Source organism: Schistocerca americana, chromosome 2, assembly GCF_021461395.2.
Source record: "Schistocerca americana isolate TAMUIC-IGC-003095 chromosome 2, iqSchAmer2.1, whole genome shotgun sequence".
Taxonomy (NCBI): domain Eukaryota; kingdom Metazoa; phylum Arthropoda; class Insecta; order Orthoptera; family Acrididae; genus Schistocerca; species Schistocerca americana.
In genome coordinates this window covers 288,595,397-288,612,674 of record NC_060120.1, presented here as the reverse complement: position 1 = coordinate 288,612,674, position 17,278 = coordinate 288,595,397, and the positions used below count along the sequence as shown (strand labels likewise).

The following is a 17,278-nucleotide window of genomic DNA, read 5'->3' as shown; positions in this document are numbered from 1 at the left end:
GCATACACCACGGTCGGCGGGCAATGTACCAAAAATAAAAGAAAAATGGTGTCTGTCAAAATCCGGACAAGACAAGCGCTAACGACGTCTGCGTCGTAGCCACTGTGAAATTAGAATCTCATTTCACAGTTAATTTGTAGCGCCCTCAAAGGCGCTCCCTCAGCCAAGTAGTAAAGGCGTGCAGATTCCGTGTCTAATATGGAGACTCCACTGCGCCGTAATGCCAACCGCAAACCGTATGCCGGAAGCACGTGTGATATTCTCAGTGCTAGACATTGCGCTTTTTCCTCATTGAAAAGTATTTGTTAGTCTAGCTGCTCAGCTATATATCCAACTAAATAATTGACGCATCTGTTTCTTGTGATTTACAGAGAAAATTAATCACCTAGCAGATGGACTTCCAGATTAAGGCATGATGAAAGATAAAGAAGTAAAATTTGCAATTTTCTTGTCAGTGTGAATTTTCAACGATGTCTGTGTTAGTGGATGTTGGGATATTTTTGGTCTCCTGGTTGTTGTTGTTGTTGTTGTTGTTGTCTTCAGTCCGAAGACTGGTTTGATGCAGATTTCCCTGCAGGCCTCTTCATCGCTGCACAGCTGTCGCTTCCTATATCCATTTGAACCTGGGCCACATAGTGGTATGTGTATATTTGCTGAAAGCCTTCAAAAGTTTTGGATGGCAGAAGACGATAAAAATACTTACGAGAAGAGGGGAAACACATACACACAAAAAATCTAAACCAGGTTTGTCTGCAAAAAAATCGAAGAGTCAGAAGAGTAGAAAATAAAGAATTACAAGCACGTGCTAAGACGAGTGTGTAACAGGACTACAGGTTGTCTAAGCTGTTAGATGAAGAACCAATAAAAATTTCGAATCGGAATAAAAATTAAATAGGAAAATGGAAATGATCGTATGGCGTCAGTGGCCGGGAGTTCAAATGGTTCTAACAAGGGAACCTCCCCATCGCACCCCCCTCAGATTTAGTTATAATCGAGAAAACAGGAAGAAGTTGTGTGGAACTATGAAAAAAATAAGCAAAATATACAAACTGAGTAGTCCATGCGCAAGATACGCAACATCAAGGATAATGTGAGATTAGGAGCGCCGTGGTCCCGTGGTTTGCGTGAGCAGCTGCGTAACGAGAGGTCCTTGGTTCAAGTCTTCTTTCGAGTGAAAAATTTTAATTTTTATTATCTGTCCGTCCGTCCGAGGTAACTGCGCCGTAGTATGGGGACGCTACACCTAAACGGAAAAATTTGAAAACGTTAAAAATATATGTATTGACAGAGCACAGGGAAATCTGTCTGTGCGACTGTGAAACTGTTGCATTCATTTGTTGCAGTTTATGTGACAAACTCTTATGTTTTCATCACTTTTTTGGGAGTGATTATCACACCCACAAGAAAACCTAAATCGGGCAAGGTAGAAGAATCTTTTTACCCATTCGCCAAGTGAACAAGTTAGGTGGGTCGACAACATATTCCTGTCATGTGACGCACATGCCGTCACCAGTGTCGTATAGAATATATCAGACGTGTTTTCCTGTGGAGGAATCGGTTGACCTATGACCTTGCGATCAAATGTTTTCGGTTCCCATTGTAGAGGCACGTCCTTTCGTCTACTAATCGCACGTTTTGCGGTGCGGTCGCAAAACACAGACACTAAACTTATTAAAGTGAACAGAGACGTCAATGAACGAACGGACAGATCATAACTTCGTGAAAATAAAAAAAAAAAAATAAGCTTTTCACTCAAGGGAAGACTTGAACCAAGGACCACTCACTCCGCAGCTGCTCACGCTAACCACGGAACCACGGCGCTCCTGACCTCCCCCTTTCCTTGATGTTGCTTATCATTCGCATGGACTACTCAGTTTGTATATTTTGCTTTTTTTTCATAGTTCCACACAACTTATTCTTGTTTTCTCGATTGATTTATATTCAGTTTTTCAAGGCCTGTCCACTGTGCCAACTTATAACTAAATCTGAGGGGGGTGCGATGGGGAGGTTCCCTTGTAAGCACTATGGGATTTAACAGCTGAGGTCATCAGTCTCCTAAACTTAGAACTACTTAAACCTAACGACATCACACACATCCATACCCGAGGCAGGAATCGAACCTGTGACCGTAGCAGCAGCGCGGTTCCGGACTGAAGCGCTTAGAATCGCTCTGCCTCCGCGGCCGGCTGGGCGGGAATTCCCAGACGGGAATTTCGGGCAAGTCTTTTTGAGCGCGACGCCACGTTGGGCGACTTGCGCGTTGACAGTGGGGATGTAATGATGATGAGGGCAGCACAACACCTAGTCCCCGAGGGGAGAAAATCTCCAGCCCCAGCCAGGAATCGAACCCGGTCCCGCGTGCGTGGCATTCCAACGCGCTGACCATTCAGCTAATGGGGCGGACAGTAATAGGAACAACACTGACTTTCACTTAGTTCGCACACTTTTTTGGAGAAAGATTGAGAACATCTAATTAAGACAAAGGACATCTTACAGACGAATAGATTGTATTAGGAACAACCAGAACTGAGATGAAAGGGCTGAAGGTTAGGCTGTTGGCTGCTGGCTTAATTAGGGGGTACCGACAGTTAAATTACGTATAGTAAACATTACTATTGTAGAGAGAGAAAAAAAATATTCGCAATCGTTCTTAGTCATTTTTAGATTCGAATGTTTATTACGGTGTAAGAATACTGTATTGTGAAGTCTTATAATGAAATAGTTGCGAAGCACTTGTAATTAGACGTGTCGCGAATCATGTAATAAGTCTGCGACGCGAGCTGTTCTGAAGAATCTATGGAGGCAAGCGGTAATCAGTTTAGTATCGCTGGCGCTGAAATAATTGTTCCGATTGTGAAGGACTGTTAGTATCGAAATTGGAATCTTGTTTAGTGCGCGTACAGGATTAAATTTTAGTGAAAAAAGAATTGTTAAATACAGTGTGTTGCGTGCGTGGATGGTTGTCTCTGCGCAGCGACTGAGGAGTTATTAAACGGCAGAAAGTATTTTACACTGCTTAGTAGAAAATATATTGCGCTGCTTAGTAGAAGACGTCCATATCATCCCTCTGCGGCGCATTTAATTAATATGGAAGGAAAGAAGTGCAGATTGTAGTTGCAAACAGTATTAGATATACGGTAACGTGTAGGATGTTACATGTACTAAAGATTTGAAAAGTAGTTAGTTACTGAATCACTCCTATAAAAATTCTTTTGGCACATTTTGGTGTTCTGTCCTCGTCGCCTTCGCTGCTTAGTAGTGCAGAGTTTCTCCACACTGGTCTTATTTAGTTAGTTAATTACACGTTTCACAGATCATTTGAACGATTCTTCTGTCGAAATGATGTGGGACGAGTCAGTTTACAGGATATGTATAAATGATTAGTGCTAACGTTAATGAGCACATTATTTTTGAGTCTTATTCATGCAACTACACTGAGAAAGTTGTAAATTAACTAAACAAATACTGTTTTCGCCTTGTTTCGCAAATTTTGTTACTGTTACTGCACAACCTAGGTTTAGTTAATTTACAGTGCTTCACCAAGAACCCACAGTTGTTTCAATTAAAATATATCTTCAATTACGTTATTGTCTCGAGATATAATAATGCAAAGTTAAACAGGACGATAGGGCAAAGATAGTCATCTCAACTTCTTGATGTATCGGCCCTTGGCTTAATGTGAAATTCCTTCAATGACTTCTTTTTTTTCCCCCAACATGTACCTGGGAAAAAAAGTTACGCATTTGCCAAGAACTTTTTGTCTGCAAATGGATTGAGGCCCAAAGTTTTACTTCTGTCCCGGAGTTGCGATATCATCTAAAAGAGGTGAATAATTGAATTGGGTTTGCTCATTTAATAATGGGTGTTTTTAATTTATAAAATTTCTGACTGACTGTGATAGATTATTTGTGATGAATTTAATTAGCGAACATATTTGTCTTGACTAAAAAAATCGAACTCCTGTAATCTTACTGCTCGCTTTTGTGCAATCAGTACTTTCTTTCTCAGTGGTTATTTACCCCAGAAAATTATACTATAAGATATTATTGAGAGGAAATGTGCAAAATATGTCAGGAAGTTGACTAAATGTTGAGAGGTAAGGTTGTCGAAATGAAACAAGTGCATAGGTCAGTTTAAATAAGGAGAATGGTCGACTATATTTATTAGGAGAGTGCTGTGAAATTGTAGTGCTTCTATAACGGAGACTGCATACAACGCTTGTGCAACTCGTTCTTTGAGCAATGGTCGCTTTTTTGGGATACTCATCAGGTCACATTAAAGGGATAACGCGTGCTGCTAGATTTATTACCGATCGATTCAGTCAGTTAGGTTTTGGATGTATTTCATCGTGGTGCCGTTGATTCAAGTGGACGATCCTTGGTTCCACGAATGGGTATTATCATATACTAGTGCCAACCCTTGTTTTTTTTATTAACTTATCATTCATAGACCTAAGTGGTCCGCACGGGCCCTTTGACTCGCGCTCCATTGGAGAGGGGATTGTTTTCAGCTTAACTACAGCGAAGAATTTGGAACCCCACAGCCACGACTTTAAGCAAGGGTGCAGAATGTGGTCGAAATTTTATTACATTATAGTTGATGCTGTACTCTTTTCAAGTTTTGTGGAATTGGTTGACACTTTTTCTGTGTTTTTTGTAGACCCCTAATGATTAGCTGTATAGGGATTGACGGCCTTTAGAGGGATCGACAAAACAGCCAAAAATCGAATAGTAGACTAGGAAGTCCAATACGTAAACCGTGAATCAGTAGACGACCTGGCTGAAGGCAGTTATTTGCAGCCTGTGAGTAGACTGCTGCGCAGAATCGAAACACTTGGTGGACTGTATGCTAGTGAAACGTAAGTAGACTGCTTCGTCTATTGTCCACCAAATAATATTGCCTTTGCGTTCAGACAGATCTCTACAGTACGGTAACGAGTTTCGTTGAACAGTATACCGTCTCGCATATCTAGTACACAAAAAAGCTTTTAAAACTATCTCATTTGCTTTTTGTGTATTAAGCGATTTTCTTACGAACGCTACGAGATATGCCACCAGTCGATCAGTGAACGTTCTGCTTGGTTTCTGCTCAAGTATTTTTTGTCAGTCGATAAATAATACCAAAAGCTTTTCTGAAGAAGTCATTATTAAAAAAAATAGCAATATAACGTTTTGCGTAGTATTTTTTAATATGGCTTGAGAGTGTGGAATCTTCAATGCATAGTGAAACAGCTACATTTTAACTCATGTATGGTATATTATATGTGTTTTTGTTTATGTTTGTGAGATAATATGTGAGGCTGTGCGTCGGTTACATCGTTAAATTGCTCTGCCTTTTAGCAGAGCATACACTAAGTGGGCAAATGCAGGAACAACTGAAAGGTTCTTTTATTATTATTTCCGTTCTGATCATATGCTTTCAATTACTTCAGTGTTATGTGTGTATCTAGAAGTATCTAGACTAATACCAAAAAAAATGCAGTCTTCAATAGGCGCTTTGTTACTCGAATGCGATCGCAAATTTCTCTAGCTACGTAACTGCGATGTAAGGGGTGTTTCTAAACTGGCATTATACGCTTTAAGTACTTGTTAACATTAGATTCAGTTTTACGCGTCTGCTGTGTTAGAGAGAGATAGTACCCTGATTTGCTTCTGTTATTTATTACATTTATAACCAACTAATAAATGTGTTATCAATGACCAGGGCTAACCGTCAAACGATACGTTATTCGTGCTTCAGATTGAAGAAAGTGTGTCTCCTTCCGCTGATGGTCCGCATATCTTTCCACTACAACGGCGTCTAGAAATGAAAATTGTTATCGCGTTAATTACGTGGGTACAAATGTAGCAATTACAAAAGTTGCGGAACTCTTTGGAAGTTCGGTCATTATGTATGTACCCTTTCTGCGTTCGTATGATTACTGTAAATAGTCAATCTTTAATTATTATTATTTATTGACTGATTTGCTTGAATGAAGACTAATTTGCTTGGAAGACCGCTTGTTTTCTGATGCTCAGCAATATGTTTATTTGTGTCTGTGAAAGAGCTCGTTCCAACAACTACGCCACAGGAAGAAAAGCGATATTAAACATTAGACTTATGTTCGGAAAGAAACAGCTAAGAGAAATACACTCAGAAGCACGTATGTGGTAGTGTTGCGTGTGATTGTGCAGATAGAAGAGAGTACTACACAAAAGAGGGCCACGAAAATGTTGACAGATAAGACGTATTTTTCTGTAAGATGCATAGCGCAAACACTTGAATGAGTGTGACAATGTGGCAGTTAATGTAATGTAACATGTGACGAGAGAATGACACATAAACATCTACAGGCTACAGACCTCTAAACTTGTCTCTTCTAACTTTATCCTTTCTCACTGCATGGTCTTCAGGTCCTTCTCGTTTCGAGAATGTGCAGTACTTCTATTTAAGATCTTCCCTCTTTCTGCAGCTACAATTTTTATTTAACATAGAAAAAAATCTGTTTTTAATATCATAAATGAAACTCATCTGTCTAGTAATCGTAAAACACACGTGTTTCTTTTTTTTTTTTTTTACTGCATCGACTGTATGCGATCAGGCGAAAGAGATGAATGTTTAGAAGATAAAACAGTTATTTGTGTGAGACGCACTTATTTTATCCACGACTGTTTTCGAGAGCTTACTCCCTCATGTTCAGGTGGATTAGCGGATTACATTACAATTTCATTTGTTGGCTGTAGCCAATTGTCTGTTTAGGACTTCACTTCGGTAGAAATGAGGTGTAATTTGTCACTTGATGTCGTAATAGGGCACTGAGATTATAAATTTTAAATTAACTTTATAAATTTTAAACAATAATAAAGTTATTGATTAAAAACAGTCTTGGTTGCAATTTTAGTTTTTTATTTTTCAACGACGCGTTTGGCCTTATTTAGACATCTTCAGATTACCTACATAGAAAACAGAGAACAAATGCATCTATTTAAGAATCGTTGAGAAATAAAAAAATAAAATTGCAACCAAGACTGTTTTAACCAATACTGTTAAGCACTGGTTTGCTGTATGCCACATATGGATTGGAAGAATTTCAATAATAAAGTTTGCCTGAAAAATATAATTTCAGAGCCGTATTGTGGTAGCATGTGAAATCTACACATTATTTGTAGCGACATAAAACTCAAATCACACAGCTGGCTATATTCACCTAATGAAAGTGTAAAGTAGTTCCTCGGAACATGTTGCGGAAGAAATAAAAGTGACTGATACGGATAAATGCTTTTCTCTCTCGTGTCATAAATAGCAGCAGATTCCAAACCACTGGCCGATGTGGACGGCATAAAGCGCAGTGACGTCAAACTTTCCGCACGTGTAAGTCTATAAACGTAAGAAATAGTGCATAGTATCCAGGATCTACATCTACATCTACATTTATACTCCGCAAGCCACCCAACGGTGTGTGGCGGAGGGCACTTTACGTGCCACTGTCATTACCTCCCTTTCCTGTTCCAGTCGCGCATACCATAGTTCCCGGGAAGAACGACTGCCGGAAACCCTCCGTGCGCGCTCGAATCTCTCTAATTTTACATTCGTGATTTCCTCTGGAGGTATAAGTAGGGGGAAGCAATATATTCGATACCTCATCCAGAAACGCACTCACTCGAAACCTGGACAGCAAGCTACACCGCGATGCAGAGCGCCTCTCTTGCAGAGTCTGCCACTTGAGTTTGCTAAACATCTCCGTAACGCTGTCACGCTTCGCAAATAACCCCGTGACGAAACGCGCCGCTCTTCTGTGGATCTTCTCTATCTCCTCCGTCAACCCGACCTGGTACGGATCCCACGCTGATGAGCAATGCTCAAGTATAGGTCAAACGAGTTTTTTGTAAGCCACCTCCTTTGTCGATGGACTACATTTTCTAAGGACTCTCCCAATGGATCTCGACCTGGCACCCGTCTTACCAACAATTAATTTTATATGATCATCCCACTTCAAATCGTTCGGTAGGCATACTCCCAGATATTTTACAGAAGTAACTGCTACCAGTGTTTGTTCCGTTATCATATAATCATACAATAAAGGATCCTTCTTTCTATGTATTCGCAATACATTACATTTGTCTATGTTAAGGGTCAGTTGCCACTCCCTGCACCAAGTGCCTATCCGCTGCAGATCTTCCTGCATTTCGCAGCAATTTTGTAATGCTGCAACTTCTCTGTATACTACAGCATCATATGGCAACATTGATAGAAGCAGGATATGGCAACATTGTTGACTGGAGACAAAATAAGAAACAAGGAGTAATGTGGAGGGTTACCTGCGCGGCAGCAGCCCGCTGCTGCCAGGAGGCCGGCGTGGGCCTGCCCCTGAGGAGGGCTTCGCTGGGGCACTTCTCGAAGATGAGGACTCGCTCCGCGACGGAGCCCCTGGTGAGGAAGGGCCGCACCGGGTTGGAGGCGGACTGTCGGATGTGCTGGCGCTGCTGCGACGTCAGCTCGGGGTGCGGCACGGGCTCCGGCCGCGGCCGGGCGGCGGGCGCGCCTGTGGCGGCCGCGGCGGCCCGCACCGCCGGCTTGCCCGCTTTCGGCTCCGCCGCAGTCGCCACCACCGGCGCGCTGTTGGCGCTGTTCTTCTTGGACAGCAGCGACGCCTTCTTGGCGGACGCGGGAGCGGCCGGCGACGGCTCCTCGGCGATGATGATGCCCGTCTTGAGCGCGTTGATGAGGCGCTCCTCCTCGCGCGCCACCTCGTCCAGGTACTGCGCCGTATTCTTGCGGTTGTTGTTGCGGGCCGCCTCGGACGGCAGTGTCGCGAATTTGGACTTCCCGCGGTCGGCGCCCGCGCCGGTCTTAGCGCCCGTCTTCTCCGGAACGGCCGACCCGCCGACCACCTTGTTCTTGAGCGGCCACGTCGTCAGCCCGGAGGAGTCTGCGCCGCCGGCAGACTTGTCGGACTGCTGAGGCGCGGGAGACGGCTGCTGCTGCTGCTGCTTCGGCAGGTCTGGCGGGAAAATCGTCTCGATGGTGTCGCCGAGTATGAGCTTCTGGAACGGCACCGTGGTCTTGGTCGGCGTGGTGGACGGAATGGAAGACGTTCGGATGTGAGTGTAAGGCGAAGTTCTCGGCGGGTCGGTCTGCCGACTCTTGGAGGGGTCAGAGACGGGCGAGGCGTGCTCGAGGTACGGCGAGGTAACCGGGGACGGCGTCTTGGCCGGCTGCTGCCTCTGCGGCTGCTGCGCCGGTCGCTCGAACTTCTGCAGAGCATACTGGATGGACGACGGCAGCGCCTTGGACGACGGCGAGGATGCAGCGGCCGAGCGCTGGCGGGCGGCCGCCAGCCGCGCCTTGTCCTCCGAGACGAAGTTGTTGACGAACTGCTCCAGACTCGCCTCGGACGCCAGGAGGTCCACCATGGGGGTCTGGCTCGGCGAGTGCAGCGGCGACGTCTTGGCGGGAGAAGCGCGCCTCTGGCCGGCTTCTGCCGAGGCGGGCCGCGGCTGCTGCTGCTGCTGCTGCTGCTGCTGCTGCTGTTGCGGCGTGAGGGCGGGCACGAACTTGTCGGCGGCGTGGCACGACAGGATCTCGGTGGGCTTGAGACCGCGCGACTTCCACGTCTGGTAGATGGCTTCGGCGTGGTCCGAGATCTGCTTGGCGATGGCGGCGATGTCCTCTTCGGGTTCCGAGGAGCCGGAGGCGGCGGAGGAGGTGGACGAGGCGGAGGAGGAGGAGACGGGCCGGAAGCTGCGCGCGCGGTCGGCGGGGGCGGCCCCGGCGTGGCGCGCGCGCGCCGCCTCCTCGCGCAGCTGCGGGTGGCGCTCCAGCAGGTAGGAGACAGCGGCCGGGCTGAGGTCGGTGCCCGCGTCCAGCACCAGCTCGGCGCAGCCCGCCTCCACGGGCACCACGTTGACGGGCACGGCGTAGCCGAAGTGCACGGCGCGGCAGTCGACGGGCGAGGCGGCCGCTCCCGCGTCGCCCAGCAGGCACGCGTTCAGGTCCGGGCAGTGCACCGCGCGCGCCGGCCGCGGGTCCACCGTGCACGACGCGTACCGCGTCACCGACCGCGCCAGCTGCAGCCCGCCCCGCGCCGCAGGCTCGCCGCCTCCCGCTCCGCCCCCGCGTCCGCCGCCGGCAGGCGCGCTCATGGCGCCATGGCCGCGCGCCCCAGCCCCTCACCGCCGCCCGCCTCGAGAGCTTTCTGCTCCGACACTCGACACGGCACGCACTCCTAGCCAACGCGTCGGCCGAAACATCCACACCGTCGGAGGACCCGACACTCTTCTAGACGACCATACCCAACCGCACCACACGACTACACTCCGACAAATCGCACTCGACTTTATCGCCACTCTACAATCTGCACTGTCTCGCTCGAGCACAAACACGCACTGCCACAAAACTCGGTCTCACTTTGCGGGCGAAGAAACGGCGTGTTCCAGTCCAACGATGCTGCAGAACTGACGCGACACTGTCGACTCTCACTGGCCGGCACTAAATATATCCTTCCTCCGCTTCACGGCACGAGCGCTGCACTCCAGACGCGAGTTTAGCCCGTCGCAGAGGTAGAAGTTGTGCTCCCGTGTGTCCCTGCAGGCTACCTACCTGTGCGCTGGAGCGCAGATCTCGCGGAGCGTCGGCAGCTCGCACTGCCTGCCGTCCTGTCCCGGCTGCTTCCCCGCTGGGAGGCGCCGCCGCCGCCGCCTAGTGGGGAGACCAGAACAGAAATAAACCAGCGCTGCCAGCCGCGCCGCCGGGCTGCGCCCTCTCCCTCTCTCTCTCCCGCTCTCTCTCTCTCTCATACACAAACACACACACACACACACACACACACACACACACACACACACACACACACACACAGCAGGGTATGTCCAGACATGTTCCTTTTACCCTGTTAATAAAGGTACGATAGTACGGAATTGATTACCCGCCAGTGTAGCCGAGAGCGCTAACGCCCTGCTTCCTGGACTCGGGTAGGCGCGGCGGCCCCGGATAGAATCCGCCCGGCGGATTAACGACGACGGCCTGAGTGCCGGCCAGCCTGCATGTGGTTTTTAGGCGGTTTTCCACACCCTCCTAGGTGAATACCGGGCTGGTCCCCTCGTCCCGCCTCAGTTACAAGATTCGCAGACATTTGAAACACATCCACACTATTTCACGATTTACACTAGACGCAGATAGCTGGGGAACACAAATTCCGTCCCGGGGGGGGTATGGAGTGGCGGCAGCAAGGACATCCGGCCACCCCTTAAAATTAACCATGCCAAATCCATACTTTCCATACTTAACCCTGCCGACCCTGCGCACAATGCGGGATAATGGCTGTAGCAAAAGAAAGAAAAAAAAGTATGGCATGGATTCTCAGACATATGAGTCACTAGAAGAATTTTTTACTAACAGGATCCAGTACGTTGTCCTGGGCGGTAGGGATCGTCGGAAACAAGAGAGCGTTGGTAGGAGCGCTCCAGGGAAGTGTGATAGGATCGCTCTTGTTCTCAGTATACAGAGTCGGCAAAGCAAAACTAGCCTGGCGAATATCACACGCATCTTACGATACGCAACCCAAATTACATTATCCGCATCCATGGCAGTTGATGTAGCTTGGTCTGTCGTAAATGCGTGTAATATTTTCTGGAGCGGTTTTATTTTGCCTGCCGTGTACGTAAATGGTCTAAGGGATAGGATGAGCAGCATTATGCGACTGTTTGCTGATGTCGCTGTGGTGACGAGTGTAACCCCAATGTTTGCGTGGTAGAGTAATGATGATGTAAGCGTAAGATAAGCCATCGCAAGTGTAAAATGCTCTTTCATTAATAACCGATGTAAGCGCCAGAATGTTGAATGCATGCATGGAAACGTGCATGCATTGTATTGTACAGGTGCCGGTTGTCAGTTTGTGGGAAGGAGCTCCACGCCCGTTGCACCTAGTCGGGCAGTACAGGGACGGATAAGCTGATTGGGGATGTCGCTGGAGCATTTGTCCAGTGATGTCCCATATGTGCTTGACTGGAGACAGTTGTGGTGGCAACACGTAGACACCGTAGACAGCGATTTGTGGGTAAGTGTTATACTGTTGGATAACACCCCAGGAATGCTGTTCATGAATGGCAGCACGACAGGTCGCATCACCAGACTGCCTTACGAATTTGCTGTCAGGCTGCGTGGAATAACAACGAGAGTGCTCCTGCTGTCATACGAACTCGCAGCCCAGACCATAACCCCAAGTGCAGGTTCAATGTGTCCTGCACACATACAGGTTCGTTCAGGCTCTCAACTGGTCTAATCCTAACTCACACATGGCTATCACTGGCGCCGAGGTAGAACTAGTTTTCATCAGAAAACCACAACAGACCTCCATTCTGTCCTCCAGTGAGCTTCTTTTGACATCACTGAAGTCGCAAATGGCGTTGGTTTGGGGTCAGTGGAATGCACGCTACAAGGCGTCTAGCTCTGAGCTGCCCTTGAAGTAACCGATCTGTAACAGTTCGTTTAGTCACCGTGGTGCCATCTGGTGCGCAAATTGCTGCTGCAGAGTCACACGCCGAATACGATGGTCTTCCCTCTCGGTAGTGCCACGTGGACGTCCGGAGCCTGGTCTTCTTGCCACCTTACATTCTCGTGACCACCGCTACCAGCAATTAAATACAATGGCTACATTCTTGCCAGATTTTTCTGCAATATCGCAGAAGAAACATCCAGCTTCTCGTAGTCATATTACACGACCTCGTTCAAACTCAGCGAGGTGCTGATAAAGACGTCTTTGTCGCCTGAAAGGCAGTCTTCACTAACATCATCAACAGACCAAGTCCAGTCTCAACGGTAACTAGCGCTCACGACCGTTACAGCGTGTATTTTTAAAGCAAACTTGATTTGACTCTTCATAGTGACGCTACTAGCAACACTCGTATACGACTGTCGCGAAGTTTGAATAGACACCGTCTTTCAGATGTAGAAACAAAGCTACCAACTTTCGTTTATGTGGCACAGTTCCTTCTTGCTGTCGCACTTTTTTCCCGCCAGTCTATTAAATAACCGGAAAAGTATAGTACGAATTTTGTGTGGAGTTAAAGTTGAAATAAATGTGCACGTCTTCGAACAAATAGATATTGTCCGGCGTCTACTCTTCACTACTGCATGATTGTTTTCGCTAGTATCCCATGCCAAATCCCACTCAGAAGTTTTCCGGTGAGTGGTTTAATATTTTTATTTACATCCGGCGCAAGATCTCGGTTACACAAATTCTCAACGAAATTTGTCCATAATGAACGGCGAGGGCAACTATGTGTAGCAGACAGCGACGACTCACTACACCACACCACGAAGACAGTTCACGGAACAGACCCCACACCTGGTGAGGCCAGAAAGGTGGAAGCTGTGATAAACATACCGCTGGTCGTGGAAGAACAACAATAGCAAATCGCAGGATACTAAACGTTCTATCACTCCCAGTGCAGTTAGCTACCCTAGTGAATGATTATAAACAGAAAACATGTTAACTGTTAATGAAGATAACTAGTGTCTTATCGAGACTTCTGCAGTTGAAATCATAGTAAGTTTATCGTTCCTATTTAGACGCAGTGAAAATGTAAAACTTTCTCGCAGGGTAAAATTTTAAAACTATTGTATATCCACTGTTAAATTCATTTAATTTGATTATGGGAATCATAAAAGTAGATTCTTTGCTCTTATAAACAAGCGGCCTCAAATATTACAAGCATTCTTCATTTACAGTTAACACTGAACACAAATTTTAATTTTGATTTCTACCTACGCCCATATTTTGTGATATGCTAACAGCTAATTTTTCTGATAAACTTGTGAATGCAAGAATGTATGTGTGCGTATATGCGTCTGTATACAGTCTACGTAATTACAATGAGAAGCAATACTTAAGGGGCTGGCTGGTCAGCAGATGTATGTTAGTTTTAGTTAAGTGCCTGTGTGCAGAGGAGTAGCTGAATTTTGGCGTCATCTCGGGGTGGCATTCAAGAACCAGCTTATTCGAGTACCAATTTAGTAAAGACAGTGGTAGTTGGTTTCAAGAAATTAAACAAATGTTAATTGTTACTATCATTTATTTATCATTTTATCTACCGACAGCTGACTAAGCAGTATTCGACAGCTCTGCAGTAGACTGCCAGGTAGCAGTGTAACGGTATCAGGGAACAGTATACAGATGAACAAATATAGGAAGCTATCAAGACAACATTATTACTACATTATTCATCGCGTTACCACCGCCCACCCCTCTTTGAACGGTTAGAACTGATCATGAATGCCATTGTGGCTTCCATCTACAATCTGTGTTTCTAAACGGGTGACCCGGTTGATGGTTTCTGTTGTACTTTGACCATCTAATGTCTTCCAGGGGCAACGAAAATTTGATTTTCAATGTTTCATGTACTTATTGACCTGATTAAAAAAATTAAAATACTACTCATTAATGGGTACGGACGAAGCGAAAATGAGTGTGAAGAGAGCAACGAGAGAACCGTTCATTCACTTGAAAGTAAAATTTTGTCAAACGAAATTTTGTCAAACGATCCCAGTAAAAACCCTAAGCAATTTTAGTCTGATGTAAAATCAGTAAGCGGTTCGAAATCATCTGTTCATCCAATCAGAGACCATACTGGCACGGAAACGAAAGATAACAAGAAAAGGCCGAAAGATTGAATTCGATCTTCCGAAACTGTTTCACTGCGAAAGGTCGTAACATAGTTCCTCATTTCAGTCATCTTACGAAATACGAAATGTCAGATATTGAAATAACCGATCGCGAAACAGAAATTTCTCAGGGCATAATCTAAAGGGACCTGTATCTTTGATGTTGTTTAGGTCATAAACCATATTTTTATTGTTTTTGTTTTCGTCTTCAGTCTGAAGACGTTAGTTTCAGCTCTCCATGCTAGTCTGCCATAACACCTGCAATATACATTTATCTGAATCTGCTTAGTGCAGTCTCGCACTCCATTATTCATCTCCTGCACTTCCGTCCGTTACCAAATTAACTTTTTCGTGATGTCTCAGAATGTGTACTACTAACCGATCTCGTCTTTAAGTCGAGAATATATTTATTTTCTCCCAAATTCTATTCAGCACCTCTTCATTAGTTGTCCGATCTACCCATCTAATTTCCAGTATTCTTCTGTATTATCACATTCAAAAGCTTTTATTCTCTTCTTGTCTCAACTGTTAATCGTCCACGTTTCACTTCCATAGAACGTTGCACCCCAAACAATTTTTTTTTCAGCGAATTTATATTCGATGTTAACATCTACATCTTTACTCTGCAACCCACCTTATGGTGTGTGGCGTAGGGTACTTTGTGTACCACTGTCGCATCCCCCTTTCCATGTTCGTCTCGAATGGTTCGCGAGAAGAACAAATCTTCGATAGCATGCCTGTGGACTCGAATCTCTTTAATTTTATGTTCATGGTCTTTTCGGAAGATATACGTAAGAGGAAGAAATACAGGGTATTTGAAAAAGAACTCCCTAATTTTAATGTGTCCTAGAATCTGTACAAAGCGACATACACTATTCTAGTTAGTGGTGTTTGATTCATCAACTCTCCAAGTTGGGCTCCCCTGCAGTTGGCAGGTCTGCTTGGCCTTGGGACGGCACCAGTGCTGTTTTTTTCTCTGTTCCCTCAGTTCAGTCCAGGCGTGCGTGCAGTGCAGAGCAACTCTTTCCTGATGAGGCTACATTTCGTGTCAGTGGAGCAGACAATCGTTATAACGACAGAATTTGGGGGCAGAATATCCACATGAAGTTATTTAGCATCTACGTGACTCTCCAAAAGTGAATATCTGGTTCGGTTAGATGGAAGATCGTGTGATTGGTCCTTTAATTTTTGTAGAAAAAAATAAACGGGGACTTTACTGTGACATGTTGACAGAGTACGTCTTTCCCCAAATGGACGATATTGAGGCGGAAAAGGGGCTTGTGCTTTTCCAACAAGCTGGCGCCCCACCTCATTGCAGTAACGATGTGCGTCCGGCTCTTGACACTCGCTTCCCAGGATGGTGGATAGGCAGGGCTGGCCAGTACCTTGGCCACCACGAAGCCCAAACTTAAAACCCCGCTGTACTTTTTCTTTTCCACATCTACATCTACATGACTACTCTACAATTCACATTTAAGTGCTTGGGAGAGGGTTCATCGAACCACAATCATACTATCTCTCTACCATGTGTACAATTAAAAGATCAGAGGTATCAATCATTTACTAAGAATCGTCGCGGCGGTTGGGACAGTTGCACCTGAAATGTGGCGAGAAGTGGAATATCGCCTCGACGTGTGCAGGGCAACAAATGGATCCCACTTTGACGTCTACTAACGTTTAACAAAACTTGAAGGAATTCTCTTTCATGATATGTACTCATTGATGTAATTTTTCATTAATTTCCCCATTAAAATTACACTTAAAACTAGGGGGATCTTTTTCAAACATCCTGTATATTGGTTGACTCCTCTAGGAACATATGCTCTCAGAATTTTGAAAGCAAATCATGCCGCGATACAGAACGCGTCTCTTACAGTGTCTGCCACTGGAGTTGACTCTCCGTGATGCTCTCGCGGTTACTACATAAGCGTGCATCTTCTTTGGATCTTCTCTACTTCCTTTATCAATCATATGTAGTAGGAATCCCATACTCACGAGCAATATTAAAGTATTGGTCGAACGAGGGTTTTGTAAGCTATCTGCTTTGTTGATAGACTACATTTTCTAAGGATACTTCGGAAAGAAGCTCAGTCTGTCATCTGCTTTACCTGCTATTAACGTATGTAATCGTCTTAGATGTATTATGGAAGTAATTTTTCTACAATCGTGTAATCGTGCAATAAAGGGACTTCCTGCCTGTCTATTCGCGATACGTTTTACATTTGTTTACGCTGAAGGTTAGTTGACACACTCACTCCACCAAGCGTCGCCCTCTGCGGATCTTCCTGCATTTCGCTACACTTTCCTACCGTCGCGATTTCCCTGCATACAACCGCATCATCTGCGAAATGCCTCGTGGAACTACTAGGTTATTTACAGACATTGTGAAAAGCTGTGGTCCTACAATACTCCCCTTGGGGCACTCCCGAAGTTGCGTTTACTTCTGAAGACTTCTGTCTGTTCAGAATGACCTGCTGTGTTCTGCTTGCTATAAACTCTACAATCCTGTCACACAATTGGCTGTATTTTTCGGTGGAAATGGAAATGAAGTCCCATGCTTCTTGACAGAGCGCAGGGGAACGATGCGGGAGGCCCGCACCGCCATACTAGGCAAGGTCCTAATGGAGGTGGTTTGCCG

At 45.7% G+C, this 17,278-nt stretch overlaps 1 protein-coding gene and 1 long non-coding RNA gene across 3 annotated transcripts in view; both read right to left on the bottom strand.

The window, feature by feature from the left end:
- Window positions 1-10,121, bottom strand: part of LOC124593964 — a 341,740-nt gene extending 331,619 nt beyond the window's left edge. Inside the window, exon 1 of the mRNA XM_047132311.1 lies at window positions 8,298-10,121. Coding sequence (XP_046988267.1) covers window positions 8,298-10,121 — 1,824 coding nt within the window. The remainder of the gene's footprint in view (window positions 1-8,297) is intronic.
- LOC124595416 overlaps window positions 10,119-17,278 on the bottom strand; it is a 488,794-nt gene continuing 481,634 nt past the window's right edge. For both annotated transcript variants that reach the window (XR_006978203.1, XR_006978202.1), the window contains one exon: window positions 10,119-10,677. This is a non-coding gene — a long non-coding RNA (uncharacterized LOC124595416). The remainder of the gene's footprint in view (window positions 10,678-17,278) is intronic.